This window comes from Giraffa tippelskirchi, chromosome 7 (genome assembly GCF_054371585.1).
Source record: "Giraffa tippelskirchi isolate mGirTip1 chromosome 7, T2T-mGirTip1v1.2.pri, whole genome shotgun sequence".
Taxonomy (NCBI): domain Eukaryota; kingdom Metazoa; phylum Chordata; class Mammalia; order Artiodactyla; family Giraffidae; genus Giraffa; species Giraffa tippelskirchi.
The window spans coordinates 75,620,376-75,636,660 of NC_137281.1; the positions used below are offsets into that span (position 1 = coordinate 75,620,376).

General features: G+C 34.7%; 1 protein-coding gene across 5 annotated transcripts in view; it reads right to left on the reverse strand.

Annotated features, from left to right (window-relative positions):
- The window catches only part of TBCA (tubulin folding cofactor A), a 112,239-nt gene that overhangs the window by 24,728 nt on the left and 71,226 nt on the right, over positions 1–16,285 (reverse strand). Inside the window, exons 3-6 of one of the 5 annotated variants that reach the window (XR_014058463.1) lie at positions 7,003–7,089; positions 4,867–4,962; positions 1,284–1,478; positions 95–191 (exon numbers count right to left, since the gene is read on the reverse strand). Coding sequence is in view for 4 of the 5 variants with exons in the window: in XM_081505945.1 (XP_081362071.1) it covers positions 4,882–4,962; positions 7,003–7,089 (168 nt within the window). In the remaining variant the exon portion in view is untranslated. Of the gene's footprint in view, positions 1–94; positions 192–272; positions 1,479–4,707; positions 4,963–7,002; positions 7,090–16,285 lie in introns of those variants that run through there. The other 4 variants (XM_081505946.1, XM_081505945.1, XM_081505944.1 and 1 more) reach the window with 4 other exon arrangements.

Consider the following 16,285-nt stretch of genomic DNA (forward strand, 5'->3'; position numbering starts at 1 on the left):
TTTGATAGTGAGCAGAGCTAGTTTCTCATCACTATTCTTTTTCATATCCCCCTCTCAGATATTCTTTCCTGTTAAACATTTTTTTAGGACTTACCTGGCGGTTCAATGGCTAAGACTCCACACTCCCAATGCAGGGGGCCTGGGTTCGATTCCTGGTCAGGGAACTAGATCTCACATGCCTCAACTAAGCCCTGACATAGCCAAACAAATAAAAAATAAATATTAAAAAAATTTAAATTGCATTTTAGAATCATTTCCTAACACTCCACTCCTTTCTCCAAACCATGTTGTATTTTATTTCATTGAATTTGCAGTGGACACAGGGAGAAACCACATTTTGACAATATCAACTTTCCATATGTAGTACAAATCATTTTTTAAATGTCATCTTCTACAACTCTCCTTAGGGGTTTATTTTTCCATTATGTATGGTTATCGCTGGCATACAGAAAAGCTGTTGGGTTCTATGTATTCATTTCTAAGACTGGAACAAAGTACAGTGGCTTAAAACGACCAAAATTTATTGTCTTACAGTTCTGGAGGCTAGAAGCCTGAATCAAGCTGTTGGCAGAGCCATACACTCTCCAAGGACCTAAGGGAGAATCTATTCCATGCCTTTCTCACATGAGTCTGGTGTCACCTTACTATTCCTCAGCTTGTAGCAGCATAACTTCACCCTCTGCCTGTGCCGTCCTGTGGCCTTCTCACTGTATGTCTTCACATTGTCTCATTAGGACATCAGTCAGAACAGATTAAGGTCTTACCCTGTTCTCCAGCGTGACCTCATCTGAACTGATGAAATCTGCAAGGGCCCTGTTTCCAAATGAGGTCATATTCTGAGGTCCTGGGGGTCAGGATTTCAACATATCTTTTTGAAGCACATAATTCAATCCCTAACAATTTTATACATTCATTTTGTAGCTACCTACTTTAATTTCCTCATTGCTTCAATTATTTTACAGATGATGCTCTTGTGTTTTCCTGGTACATATCAACTGCATATCATGTAAGTGATGTTCTTTTCCCATTTGTTTACTTCATTCTTTATGCTAAATTCATTGGCTAGTACTTTATCATACCTAGTCAACAGGTATTCTCATCTGTAAAATTTTTGCTTCATTGTATTTAAAATTTGAACGTGACTACTACTGAAGCAAAACATTAAAAAAAACCCTATTCATTTGCATTTATTATTTTATGAACTGTTTTCATCCTCTGTCTTTTACACTACAAATTTTTTCTTATTAATTTGAAAAGTCTTTTTGTGTTTTAAAAATATTAACCTTTTGGGACTTCTCTGCTGGTCCAGTGGTTAAGACTCCTTGCTCCCAATGCAGGGGGCGTGGGTTCAATTCCTGGTTGGAGAAGTAAGCTCCCACATGTCGCATGGCACATCCAAAAAATTAAAACCAAAAATATTAACCTTTGGTGACATATATTGCCCTCAAGACTTTGAAGTCACCTTGTCAACTATCCAGCTGTCAAAAGAAAGCAAAAAAAATGTAAGAAAGGTGTAGATCTACTGTAACATAATAAATTAATCATACCTTTCTGTGCAACAGTCTAATACATGAACAAATAACCTCTCAAAAGAGCAATAAGAACAAACAGTGGAGTGCAATGTAGATTTTTATGAAGCACTCTTGAAAATTTCAAGTACACTAATACTTGTTTCATAGTGCACCATTTCTAAACCATTCAATTTCTTTCCAGCTAAAGCACTCAAAAGAGTCTCAAGGACTAAATTACCTGATTAACCCTTTAATGCCAAATACTTACTTCACAGCTCTTGTTCACATACTGTCAAGTTTACACTGACATTTAAAGGCCCTAACTCACCATCAAAGAAAGTATTAATCTGTCCTTGGTTTATCTAAATGACCAAATAATAAGATTTAAGTGATAACCAGCTGTAAGATATGTCCTTATTAAATTTGATAGGATTTTTTAAAAGCCAAGTAATGTAATGAAGTTTGCAAAGTAATTTAGATTAGCCAGGTTTGACTGCTCAATTTGGAAGTGACTCAGTGCACAGGTAGAGGCATAGAGACAATTTTTAAATATTAGGCTTTGACTGTTCCTCACCAGAAATTCAAGAAAAGTGAAACGAACATTACAGTACATTACTTTAACCAGGTTTCATTACTCATAAACACGTGCTTATTTTAGCAGTTTTTTTAAAAAAAACCCTCCCACAAGTTCCATTCCTTCCCAAGGAGCTGTTTACATGACTTATCCAGAAGGTACAAAATAGGATAAATGAAGGACAACCTAGTTCTTGACATGTTAGTACTCATCCAAAATGTATATGTCCCAAAAGCCCAGACAGGAAGTTCCTGTCCAGGACTTTGGGAGATAGCCAAGAATGTCCAAGTGAAAATGCTGAAACTTGGGAATACTCTCAATGGCATTAAAACCAGCCTGGATTTGGTCACTTTACTCATTTTGTATGTTATGTGTCTATTTATTTATCCTATGTACATTCTTACTTACTTAGAAATGATGTGACCTTTGCTGTATAGAAAAACATGGAAAAATTAGGTTTACTTACTAGATTTTGCCACTTGTCTTTGTTTTGCCTGTCTAATCTATGGATGCCATTGTATTGGTCTGTGCAAGGACAAGGGCATTTAACAAATGTTAAGTGATTACATATTACCATGACACTTTATGCCTGTAATGTGTAAACTTGTAGCACACATTCACTGAGACAACTGCTTTGAGATCTAAGAAGCTGATAAAGATATGTATCAAAGAAGTTTATATATCTATACATTGTATATGCATCTATATAAAATAATGTGTTTCTTATTGTGCTTTGTGGTCAAAACAGTTTGAAAAGCATTCTATTAAATGTGTTTTGTCTATAATGAGATATAATCCTTCAGAGCTTTCAGAGAAAGCTTCCTTTGTGGCTCAGGTAGTAAAGAATCTGTTAGCAATGCAGGAGACCTGATGCTAGACATGTTCTTGCTTTTCACTTTTTCTACAAATGTTTATTGAGCAGCTGCTATGTTAATTGGAGGTCTTAGTTTAGGAAATTTGTACTTATTGTTACACAAATAGAAGCTTTTAAATAAAAGCTTAAAAACAAGTTAATGCTTAACCTATTATAACTGCTCTTAATGTACCTCTTGGCCACAAGAACAACTGGAACATGTCAAAAATTCTCAAAATGTTTTACAAATTTAAAAACTCAATATGCCAAAAACAAAAAAACAAGCCTGAAACTAAAAAACCTCCACCTGTTCTTAACAACAAACCACAAGATAGTCTAAAGAATTCAATTCTCCTGATCCTCAAATCTCTAATACTGAACCTTAGTATAAAATTTTACATTGTAGTTACAGTTTTTATTTCTTCACTCTTCCCCTCTTCTACCTCAATACTTAAAAATGGCATGTAATATGTTTTAAAATGATGACATTTCAATTTAGAAACGCTTCAGATATATGCTATTCTCTGAGGAAGTAATTTTCTAAATGAGTGAAAGTTTTATTTTATAAATGATACATTCTATGCTTTTAAACAGAATAGGCTTCAGAAATAATATTAAAGAATAGTATTATTTTTCTCTTCTCTGATCTTTTTCACATTCAATAAATGTTAGTTTCTAGTTATCATCTGCAACTTCCAAAATCTGATCAACCATATTACAAGTATGTATTTTATAGCAGCAAAAATTCATTTTCTTATTTTCTCAAGTATGAGTTTTAAAGTATAAATGTTACTATTACTATTTTGGTTCATTAGATCATGGTCATGTTAGGTTGGTGACATAAGGCTCATACATATTTTCTAGAAATATAATAAAACAAGTGTCATATATTTTTTAAAAATAAGCTCAAAAGATTAAGTTACAGGTTTACAATAGTACTGGGAAAAAGCTTTGTGATGCAACAATATCCTTTTCTAGCCAATCAAGGTAATTCAGGTTTGGCTGGATCAGTGCATGCTGTAGCTAGCTTGAACCTTCCCGATTCTGTTCAGTGATGTCACATTAGTCACTTGAAATTGGTCACAGTGGGAGTATTTACACTACAGAAAAGAGCAAAAGCTATAAATCAGAGGTTCCCTTTCCATTTAACATTTCCCAGCACTGTACAACATTTATTTATTTATTTCCCAATATGGGCAACATTTATTATTCCTTTAAAACACAATTCAATTCTTTATTATTCATAAGAATTTTATTCTTAAAGATCTAAATGGTTGGTATTTTCTGTATAAGTCTTTCTGGAAAATGATTTAAATGTTTCCCATTAGTTCATAGTAATGGAAATATTGGACTTTCACTGTGAAGAAATAAATATGTAAGGCTGCATCCATAGAGAAGTTCTTACTTTTCCTTTTTTTTAATCTTTTGGCCATACCACGTGGCATGTGGGATGATCTTAGTTTCCCAACTGTGAATCAAACCCTCACCCCTTGCCTTAGAAGCATGGAGTCTTAACCACTGGACTGTCAGGGAAGTCCCGGGTTCTTACTTTCTTATCTGGGAGTTGTATGCTACTCAGAATAAAATACTCAAAATCTGGATATTTATCTTAGGAAAAAAAATCATCCTGTTTTTAATTTAATTCACTCTTAAGCAGCAAAACATCCAGACTTTAAATAGTACCTAACATTTTTATTCTCTGTCAAAAATGGCTATGACTTAATGCTAAAAGGTTAATTAAAATACTCTGTAAAATATGAAAGAAGCAATTTTATTAGATGAACTTATTTATTTGACACATTAAATTAGGCAAAGAAAAATATATGCACTGCATAAAAAGAATCACATTCTCATACTACTTGAACACATAGCAGTGGTCAAAAATAATGAATTGTGGAATGGATCCCAGGATTTAATGCAAAAAATACCCTGTACAGAAAACTTCAGGCTTCTAACTTCACTGAATCCAGTACTAAACGTGCCTCCTTATATTCCTCAGCTTCTTCCAAGTCTTTTTCACTCTCCTAAAATTAAATGTAATAAAAATTAGGTTTATTCTTCTTGAACTTCAGTACTTATTACTCAGATATTACAAACTATCAAGATAAGCAGCTCAAAAATTATATATATATAAAATATATATATATTTATATATTCTTATACATAATATATATACAATATTGTATATTCTTATATAAGCAAAAAAAATGGTCATCTAAAGCCACTTACATTAAGTAATTGAAACCTCAGAAAAAAAATTAAAACATTGTATTCTCACTATATTAACATAATAAAATGGGGTTATTATTAATGCACTAACAGTAAAAAATTATTTACTAATGCATTACATATATGATGACATTCAGACTGAAATAATCCTACAGCTACTCACAATAACAAAGAAGGATACAGGAGTCACATTAAAGTACAGTCTTTGAATCAGAAAAGTGAACTGTCTTCTTGTTGATGAGTATTATATACCCTACTACAAGAAACAACAGCTTTCATTTTCTGACATTTATAGACTGAGTTCTTCCTTGGTATTTCATACACAAAACTATTATTTAATAGCAACAGATAAATGAAATAATGTAAGTTACTGAGCATAGAGCATAGCAAATTTTGTTTGATTTTTTAGTAAACAAAGCTATGGTCAGCAATTCAGGTCAGGCAATAAAAGATGAATATATACAAACAGCCAGAGGGAAGAGGAAATAAAGTGTGTGTACATGTATTTAATATGAAATTTTAAAGGAAAAAAACCTGAGGATTTGCTTAATTCAGACTACACATAAGAATTTCTTAAACTTCTCTATTACACTTGAACACGCCTTTGTTCTCTGTTAGAACATAGAAGCTCTTCGAGGGCACAGATATTGCTGAATATATCCTCACACACAAATACACCATCCAAAGACAATATTATTTTTTAAGCAGTTTTTATTACTTTCTTGGTTACTACATTCATGAGAGAAAAATGGATTTCAACTGTCAGGAAATACAAATGATGCTTCTGTTCTGGGTAATATTTTAATAGAGTAATTATTTCCTGCTTTCATTTATCTTTTATTTCATCTCTTTTATTTTAAAAACTTAGCTTCATTTTGGCTTTCAAGAGAGTTATCCTGCCTTTAAAAGGTTCCTACAGATAAGTACGAGTTCTGTTTCAAAAGTAAAGTAAAATGTAAGTATCTCTCTGTTTTGTTTTTTTCTACAGACTTAGTCCTGATATTATTTTGGTGGGAAAACAAATCTCATTCTCTTTCCAAGAATATATACATATGATCAACCTGAAAAAGCCTCACTGTGTTTGATGTACATAAAACAACTATGAACAGGAGACAGCTATGTAGCTCGTAATTAATATTAGCCCAAGAACTAGAAACTAAAGGTTAATAAAGGAAATGACAGAATTCATTAAATTATCATCAAACAGCAGCTTGTATACAGTATTCTGCTTTTATCTTTTTTAAGAAATAAAAAAAATAAAGAAGATGATTTCTCATTTTTCTTAGAATCCCTTTTAAAAATGATTCTGCCACTATATCACAAGACATTTATACTAGCAAGTATGATAAAGAGTGTTACCAGCTCCAAGTTAATATGAAAGGACTGCCTATATATTACTGTACAGGGTTTTCTTTCCTCTCTCAAATCGTTTTAGGTTTGAATCGGGAAGAATTCCAAATCCTTTGTAAAACAGCCTAAATTCATTTGAAACATCTGGATCTTTTAAAGCATCAAACAGAACACTTACTCACTCACATTTAATGTATTAAAAAAGATCTTTATGTATGAAAATTGAATCATTCAAGACACTGATGGACAATATCAGTACTATGAATACCTACCATGATAACCCAAATATATTTCAACTCAGTTAAAATGAATAAATATGTTGACACAGTACTTTTACTGGAGGCATAACTTAAATACCACTTAAACTTCATTAATTATTTAAAAATAAACTACTACACTGAGCAAGTAAACAAAATGTCACCAACTAGTTTTCATGTATTAGACTGAAAAAACACCGAAACCTAAGACAGATAAGTAGTACTTACTAATAACTGCAGAAGATCAGTGTGTGCAGCTTCCAACCTGCGCTGGCAATCTGGAATCATCATTCGGGACTCCTGCAGGATCTCGGCCTGTAACGAAACTACCTGTGAGACACGCAGAGATGGCAGAACTTATGCATTTAGCTCACACCTCTGAAAATATACAAGATGATTTAGAGGAATCAGAAAAACATTATGGCTATGTTAAATGGTTCAATATTTTAATTTTAATTGTGTTTATTAGAAGTTAGAAAGAATGACTATCAAACTGTAAAATATACAAAGTACAAGTTTTCGATCTCAACCTTTTTGGTAATCACCTTCTCACGCTAAGTAAAAATTAACTCTGAAAGCTTTTCATAGAGCATTTATTTTAAAAGGTTATTTAAAATAAACTGTTTCTCCTGCTGTCAAAAAGCACCATTACCCAAAATGGGATCAGCTGGTTATATAAATATCTCCTGCATCTTTTGAGTAATAAAGAAAAACAGTGCTCAGATAATATCACATGGAGATAATTACTGCATGAAAAAAGTTATTGAGTTATTGATCACATCGTGTGCACACTGCAGGAGGTTCTCACTGAAAGACAGAGGTGAGGAAAAATGAAAAGCAAAGACCAGCAGGTTCATATTTCTGATGCTTATCATGCATAAAAAGTTATTACTTATCCCTGTGCTTCATTTTGGGGGACAGATTATTCTCCCCATGCAGTTTGATCCAAATTACCAACCAGGCACCCCTCTGAATCTGAACTTCTACTTCTATTTCTCCCAAAGACAGACACTACAGAATTAAACACAGGCATCTTTATTTTGGAGGATATTTCTTGACTTAAAAATTCACCATTTGAAGCTAGACTATAATGTATCAACTCATAAAAAGAAGAAAAAAATCAAATGGATGAATGGGAAACCCAATCAGTAAGAGGATAAATATATTAGTGTCAGATGTTGGACCTCAAATAAGTCTTTTTCCCAAGGAAATATGAAGCTCTATCTCCTTAAACTAGTCTCAGAAAGAGACACAGAAATCAATGAAACATTTATTTCCAAAAAGTAATGTTTGGTCAAATACCTTTGGTTAAATGGCTACAAAATCTTGAACTCTAACCTAGAAGCTTTATTATCTAACTCACATTAAAAACAAATGAAACTGGAGCCCATTATATAGAGTGAAGTAAGCCAGAAAGAAAAACACCAATACAGTATACTAATGCATAGATATGGAATTTGAAAGATGGTAACGATAACCCTATATGTGAGACAGAATAAGAGACACAGATGCATAGAACAATTTTATGGACTCTGAGGGAGAAGGTGAGGGTGGGACGTTCTGGGAGAATAGCATTGAAACATGTATATTATCATATGTGAAACAGAACACCATTCCATGTTCGATGCATGAGACAAGGGCTCAGGGCCGGGGCACTGGGATGACCCAGAGGGATGGGATGGGGAGGGAGGTGGGTGGGGGGTCCAGGAAGGGGAACACATGTAAACCCATGGCTGATTCATGTCAATGTATGGCAAAAACTATTACAATATTGTAAAGTAATGAGCCCCCAACTAAAATAAATAAATTTATATATAAAAAAAAACAAATGACATAATTTAATGGTAACCATAATCCTATTATACTCTAATAGAAACTTTAATGAATCCCACTACTTTCTTCCTTTTCCCAAAAGTTTTATCATTGTTCACAATATAAATAAAAATAAAAATTATAATATACAACAATGCTCTCTATCCACATCTCTTTTCTTAGGTGAAATCTCTTGCTGAACTTGTAATTCTTTTCCTAATAAGGCACATGTTGAAAATTTCAAACACAGGATCATGACTTTATTTTATAGCTATTCATACTATGCCATGGCAATTCAATCATCGCCATTAATCTATTTTTGAGGACTTCCCTGGTGGCTCAGACGGTAAATAATCTGCCTACAATGTAGGGGACCTGGATTCGACCCTAAGTTGGGAAGACCCCCTGGAGAAGGAAATGGCAACCCACTCCAGTATTCTTGCCTGGAGAATTCCATGAACAGAGGAGTCTGGTCCATGGGGTTGCAAAGAGCTGGACGTGACTGAGCCACTCACAATTTATTTTTGTGTGTCTGGTTAGTTTGAATACATGTGAAAAGTCAATGAGAGGGACATTTAATTGGGTAAGGAATCCATATTTCCTCCCCTATGGATCCTCCTAGTTTATAGGAATTAAACAAGATGAAATAAATATAAAGAATTGGGTCAAACCCATGATAAGCCAAAATGTATACTTGTAAAATTTGTTTGGCAAGCTTTAGTGTTGTCACTGAAATGAACTTTAAACAATGCTGTCCAAAGTACCTTCTATTCATTTCTGTTCTACATCCCTCAATTAATCAAATAAGATTCCAACTTAAGAAGGGCCAAAGCTCAGTCTCTCCCATATATTAGCCTCATTTCATACAATAAGCTTGCTATATAGTTGCAGGATGTCAGGTACAGGGGATATAAATATGAAAAAGAGACGGTTTCATCCTCCAATCCATATGGGAGAATAAACATGAAAATAAACACTTAACACTGCTTCACTGTACTTCATACAGTACAGTGATAACTATGGTTTGGGATCCATAAACCACATCTTTATCAAGGCCACAAATCATATACTTTACCTTCTGATAGTGAATTACAATTGTCAGGAATAATTTAAAAAGACAGTATATAAGGTATGATGATACAGTAAAGACACCCCTAAAAACACCTGAATAAATGAAAAAAGTATTACCATTCAAAGTGTTCTTCTTGGAAGCAGTCATTCAAATGAATGGTGCCTCTGTTTAAAATATCTGGATAAACTACCAGTTTATTTTAGTGCTGACTATGACAAGACTGAGGTTAACTAAGGATCCTGGGGGAAGCTTAGCAAGACTCATTGCAACAGTGAATAAACCACTGAACTAAAATATAATCAGTTTCTTTCATAATCAAACATATATACATTGGAAAGGAAAAACCTATTAGCAGATCTTTAATTTTTCAAAAGAAGAATGTGTGAAAAAACCTAGCCAATGGTTTCTAGCTCCTTTAGTGATCCAGATCATTCATGCAGGGCTGGCTATACCTATAGACAGTCTAATGTTAGATACTGGCTGCTTCTGGAACCAATGGTAACTGCATTAGTCTGTCAAATTGAGCTCTAAGAGTAGTTCAGAGATGACTGGAATGATGGTTAAGTCTCTTCTTTTATATGGTGCTAAAATGGTAATGTGATTTCTAAACAAGTTAAGAAATCTATCTGATGAAGAAAAAAAACAGACAGTAACCATGTGAGGTGATGGATAGGTTAAGTAGTGTGAATATGGTGGATATTTCGCAAGGTATATGTACATCAAACCATCAAGCTACCCACCTTAAATATATACAATTTTAATTTTACCTCAATAAAGCTGGGGAAAAAAGATATCTAAGAAACAGAATCATAGAGTTAGAAAGGACATAACCACATCTGGTATGTCATCCAGTCCAGTGTCCTCAACTTACAAACAATAAAGTTGAGTCCCAGTGTGATTAGCTAGTTAACCGGTTGTGAGTTACAGCCCATGATTTCAGCTCTAGCATGTGCATTAGCAGCACCGGCAGTCAGTATCCAAGACAGAGCCAATGGTTGTCACCTCCTTGTTTTCCTACTCTTGAGCAGGTACCTCCCACAGTGAATTTGGTCTGGCACTGTGAAACCAACAGAATGTGGCAGAAGGGGCATTCTGAAACTGAAGACCTGAAGCTGTGTCTTAAGAAGCCCTATAGCTTCTACATGGATCTCTTGGAATGATCACTTTGGGAAACACTTCTCTTAGGACCCAGTCACCATGCCATGAAGAAAAAAGACAAAGACAGACAGACAGAAAGAAAGAAAAAGTTCATTTGACTTGTGTTTTGTGGTTATTGATGAATGGTTAAGGATGGAAGAAGAATCCTATGAGTCAAAAATAATCTGGGCTCTAAGCACTGACATACCAATAATTACTTAAATATGAATGATCTAAATTTACCAGCTAAAAACAGGTCCACAAGAAACTCACTTCAAATGAAAGAGATAGGTTAAAAAAAGAATAGAAAAAAGATATATCATGCAAACATTAAAAAACAAAGACAGGAGTAACTATATTCATACTGGATTCATATTGGATAAAATAGATTTAAGAGTAAAAAATTATGAGGGACACAGAGGGATATTACATAATGATAAAATGATCAATCCATCAAGAAAACACAGTGATCCTAAATGTTACATACTAAACAAGAACTTCAAAACACATGAAACTAGAAACAATAAAGCTAAAAGGAGAGACAAACCCACAAATACAGTTGAGGATTCCAATACTCCAGGTTTTAGCAAATGACATAAGTACTAGAGAAAAAAAAAATCAGCAAAGATATAAAAGAACCCAGTAACACCATCAAAAAATCTAATTGACATTTATAGAACACTACACCTATGAAACAAAAACACAAATTCTTTTCAAGCACCCATGAAAAACATTCTCTATAGTACACTATATCCTGGACCAAAAGGAACAAACACAAAATGAACAAAAACCTCAACAAATTTAAAAGTACTGAAATAAAACATAGTACATGTCTAACTATAATGGAATAAAATTAGAAAACAGTAACAGAAAGACAGCAGGAAAACCTTTAAACATTTACAAATTAAACACCATACTTCTAAATAACTGATGGGCCACAACAAGGAAGTCTCTAAGGAAACAGAAAAACACATAGTAAATGAAAATAAAACATATCAAAATTTCTGAGATTTTCAGCTAAAGCAATGCTGAGAGGGAAATTTAGAGCACTAAATGCTTAGATTCGTAAAGAGGAAAGATCTCAAATTAAAAAGCTAAGTTTTTACTTCAAGAACCTAGAAAAAGAAGAGCAAGATAAACCTATACAAGCAGAAGAAAGGAAATAACAAATGCAAGAACAGAAATCAATAAAATGAAAAACAGAAAGAGAACAGAGGAGAAAAAAGCAATGAAACAAAGCTTTATTTTTGGTATAGACTTCTAGTTAAGACTGACAAATATAAAGTAAAAAGGCATAAATTGCCACTATCAGTAACAAAATAGAGAATGTCAGTACAGATCTCACAATCAACAAAAGGAGAAAAAAAATGCTAAAAGTAATTTTATAATGCTCAGTAATGTTCATAATGCTCATAAATTCAACCACTTAGAAGAAATGGACCAGTTCCTTGAAAACTATAAACCACCATAACTCAAAAGATAAACTGAACAGTTTTATAATTATTAAATAAATCAAATTTTTAATTAAAAAGTTCTTGAAAAAGAGCTCTCCAAGCCTAGATGCTTTCACTGAACAATTTTTTCAAATATGCAAAACCTTAACACCAATTTTATACAAATCTTTCAAGAAAAAAGAGGGAACACTTCCCAACTTAATTAAAAAAAACTTGAGACCATTATTTCCCATAAACTTAGATGCAAAAATCCTCAATAAAATACTAGCAATTCAAATCCAGCAATTAAGAGAATTATACAACACAATCAAGCCTGGTTCAATATTTAGAAATTAATCCATGTAATTCACAGTATCAACAAGCCAAAGAAGAAAACTCATGTGATCTTACCAAATGACACATAAGAAGCATTTGACAAAACCCAATACCTATTCATGACAAAAATACTCTGCAAAACCATAAACAAAGAACTTCCTCAACTTGAAAAAGACCATCTACAAAACCCCTACAGCTAACATTTATATAATGGTAAAAAACTAAATGCTATCCCCTTAAGACTGAAAACAAGATAAGTATGTTCACTCTCACCACTCCTATTCAACATAGCACTGTAAGCTCCAGCCAGAGCAACAAGGCAAGAAAAATAAATAAAAGACTTACAGATTTAAAAGAAGTGAAACTGTAGTGTAGTGTTAGTCACTCAGTCGTGTCTGACTCTTTCCAATCCCATGGACTGTAGCCCACCAGGTTCCTCTGTCCATGGGATTTTCCAAGCAAGAATACTGGAGTGGGTTGCCATTTCCTCCTCCAGGGGATCTTCCCAACCCAGGGATTGAACCCATGTCTCTTACATCTCATGCATTGGCAGGTAGGTTCTTTACCACTGGTGCCACCTGGGAAGCCCCAAATGAAACTGTCCTGATTTGCAAATGACATGATTGTTATGTAGAAAGTCAGAAGGAATCCACCCAAAACTCCCAGAACAAATATGTGAAGTCAGCAAGGTCAAGGTTGCAGGTTTTAAGGTCAACACACAAAAAACTGACTGCACTTTTATATCTAATAACAAATACAGCATTGGTAACTGAAACTAAAAACAATACCATTTACAATACCCTCAAAAAAAATGAAATACTTAGGTTTAAATCTAACAAAACATGTATAGGATCTGTATGCTGAAAATAACAAAATATTGGGTTGACCAAAAGGTTTGTTTGGAAAAACTCAAATAAACCTTTTGGCCAACCCAATTCTAAGAAAGAAATGAGATCTAAATAAACTGGAGAGACTTACCATGTTCACTGACTGGAAGATTCAACACAGTAAAGACATTAATTCTCCCCAACTTGATCTCCAGGTTTAATGGAGATCATTATTTTAAAATTTTTATGGAAAGGCAAAAAAATTAGAATAGGAAAAACAATTCTGAGAGAAAAAGAAGCAAGCGAGAGGTCTCACTCTTTCCAATGTTAAGGTTTATTATATAGCTACAGTATTCAAGATGGTGTGGTACTGGTAGAGTCAGACACAGATTAGTGGACCAGAAGAGAACCCGAAAATAGATCCACACAAACAAGTCCCACTGGTTTCTGACAAAGAAACAAAAGCATTTCAGTGGAGGAAGGATATAACCTTTTCAACAAATGCTGCTGGAACTGGGCACTCGGGCAAAAAGAAGAATCTTTAACTAAACCTCACACCTTACATGGGTTTCCCTGGTGGTTCAGACCATAAAGAATCTACCTGCAATGCCAGGGACCTGGGTTCAGTCCCTGGGTTGGGAAGATCCTATGAAGGAGGGCATGGCAGTCCACTCCAGTATTCCTGCCTGGAAAATTCCCATGGACAGAGGAGCCTGGTGGACTACACTCCATGGGGTCACAACGAGTTGGGCACAACTGAGCGACTAAGCACACACACACCTTAAATAAAAACTAACTCAAACTCAATTGAAGCCGTGAATGTAAGAGATAAATAAAACCAAACAACTTTTAGAAAACAAGAAAATCTTCAGGACCAAAGTCTAGCCAAGAGGCCTTAGATTTGACATCAAAAGTATGATTCACAAAATGAAGCATTAGCTGTAAAGGAAATGTTCTCAAAGTTAAAGACTGTTGCTCAATAAAAGATTGCATTAAGAGGGTAAAAAGACAAAATAAGGACTAAAAGAAAATATCTGCAAACCATATATCCAACAAAAGGCAATTATCTAGAAAATATTAAAAATTCTCAAAACTAAAACAAATGAGCAGAAAACATGGATAAACATTTCACTGAAGAGGATATACAGACGGGCAATAAGCAAATGAAAAGACGTTCAATATTATTAGCCATTAGGGAAATTCAAATTAAAAGCAAAATCAGCTGTCACTATACACTAATCATGGAGATGTGATGGCTAAATGCCAAAATTAAAAATGGTGAAAACACCACTGATAACACCAGGATTCCCCTGGTGGTCCAGTGGTTGAGAGTCCGCCTGCCAAGGCAGGGGAGACAGGTTTGATCCTGGTCCAGGAGGATTTTGCATGCCACGAGGCAACTAAGGCCGTGCACCACACCTCCTGTGCCAGTGCTTTAGAATCTGCATATGGCAACTACAGAAGCCGAGAAGCCCTGTGCTCCGCACAAGAGAAGCCAGCACAGTGAGCAGCCCGCACACAGCAAGAAGAGAAGCCCCCGCTCACCACAACTAGAGGGAGTCCGGGGCAGCAATGAAGACCTGGCACAGACAAAAATAAATAAACAAAATTAAAAAAAAATAGTGATAACACCAGATGCTGGCGAGGATGTGGAGAAGTCAAACCATCAAAGATGACTGACAGAAACGTAAAATGATACGAATACAGCCACTCAGAAAAGATCTTGGTAGTTTCTTTTAAAATGAAAAATGTACTAACATGACCCAGCAATTATTTGTGCATTTATCTCAAAAAATGAAAACTTATGTTCATGTAAAAATTAAGTATGATGAGGAAGGTGGAGGAAAAGAGGAATATCATAAGCAGAAGAAGGCTAACATTAATATTTGGTTAACTTTTGAATACTGTGTTATCCTTTTTAGCCAGAAAGCAAAGGACAGCAGAGTAACTCTTTGGTATTTTGGCTTGCTAGGGCTCTGAAACTTCTGCCTAGTTTGCTTTAAAAGAACCAAAATGAGGCCTAGTTCAGGAGAGAACAATTTTGGTAATCAATTTCAGGTAAGACGTTTAATAGGGACAGCACTGTACGTGTATGTAATAAGACAGGGCTGGTCAGAAGATCCAGGAAAGCCAGAGCAAATGGAACCAAGTGAGAGACAAGCCAAGATAGTGACAAGTGACTGCAGATGGCATTTAGCTCAGAAAAGGAGGAAATACAGGGAAAATTAGTCAAGAACCCACAAAATTTGGCATTTGGCTTTCTTGATATTTTTTATGAGGGGCATCAGCAAATGTCAAGAAACAATGACTGACCTTAAAGTAGTAGGCAATTAGGAGCAGAGCAGTGCTTCTGGCAATGCAACTCCCCTTGCATGTAAGAAAAAACATAAATGGTTGTACAAACAGTACAGGTAAGCTAGGAAAAGGAATTGAGAAAAGCATGTAGGCTGAGCTAAAGTAAAGACAAAGTTTCATGAGACTCCGAAACAAAACTGCAACTGACAACTGTATATACTGCACATTGAGAATAGCAAAAGTGAAAAATTTATTGTTCTGTAATTAGATATGGAATGGTATTCTTAAATTTAAGTACTAGGCTGACTATGAATCTAAGAAATCATTTTATAAACCATGACCACTGTGACAAAAGAATCTTAACATGGCTGAGTGTAGAAAGGGTTTTTGAACAAATATTTCTCCCTTTTATGGGCTTCCCTGATAGCTCAGCGGGTAAAGAATCTGCCTGCAATGCAGGAGACCCTGGTTCGATTCCTGGATCAGGAAGACCTGCTGCAGAAGGGGTAGGCTACCCACTCCAGTATTCTTGGGCTTCCCTTGTGGCTCAGCTGGTAAAGAATCCACTTGCAATGTGGGAGACCTTGGTTTGATCCCTG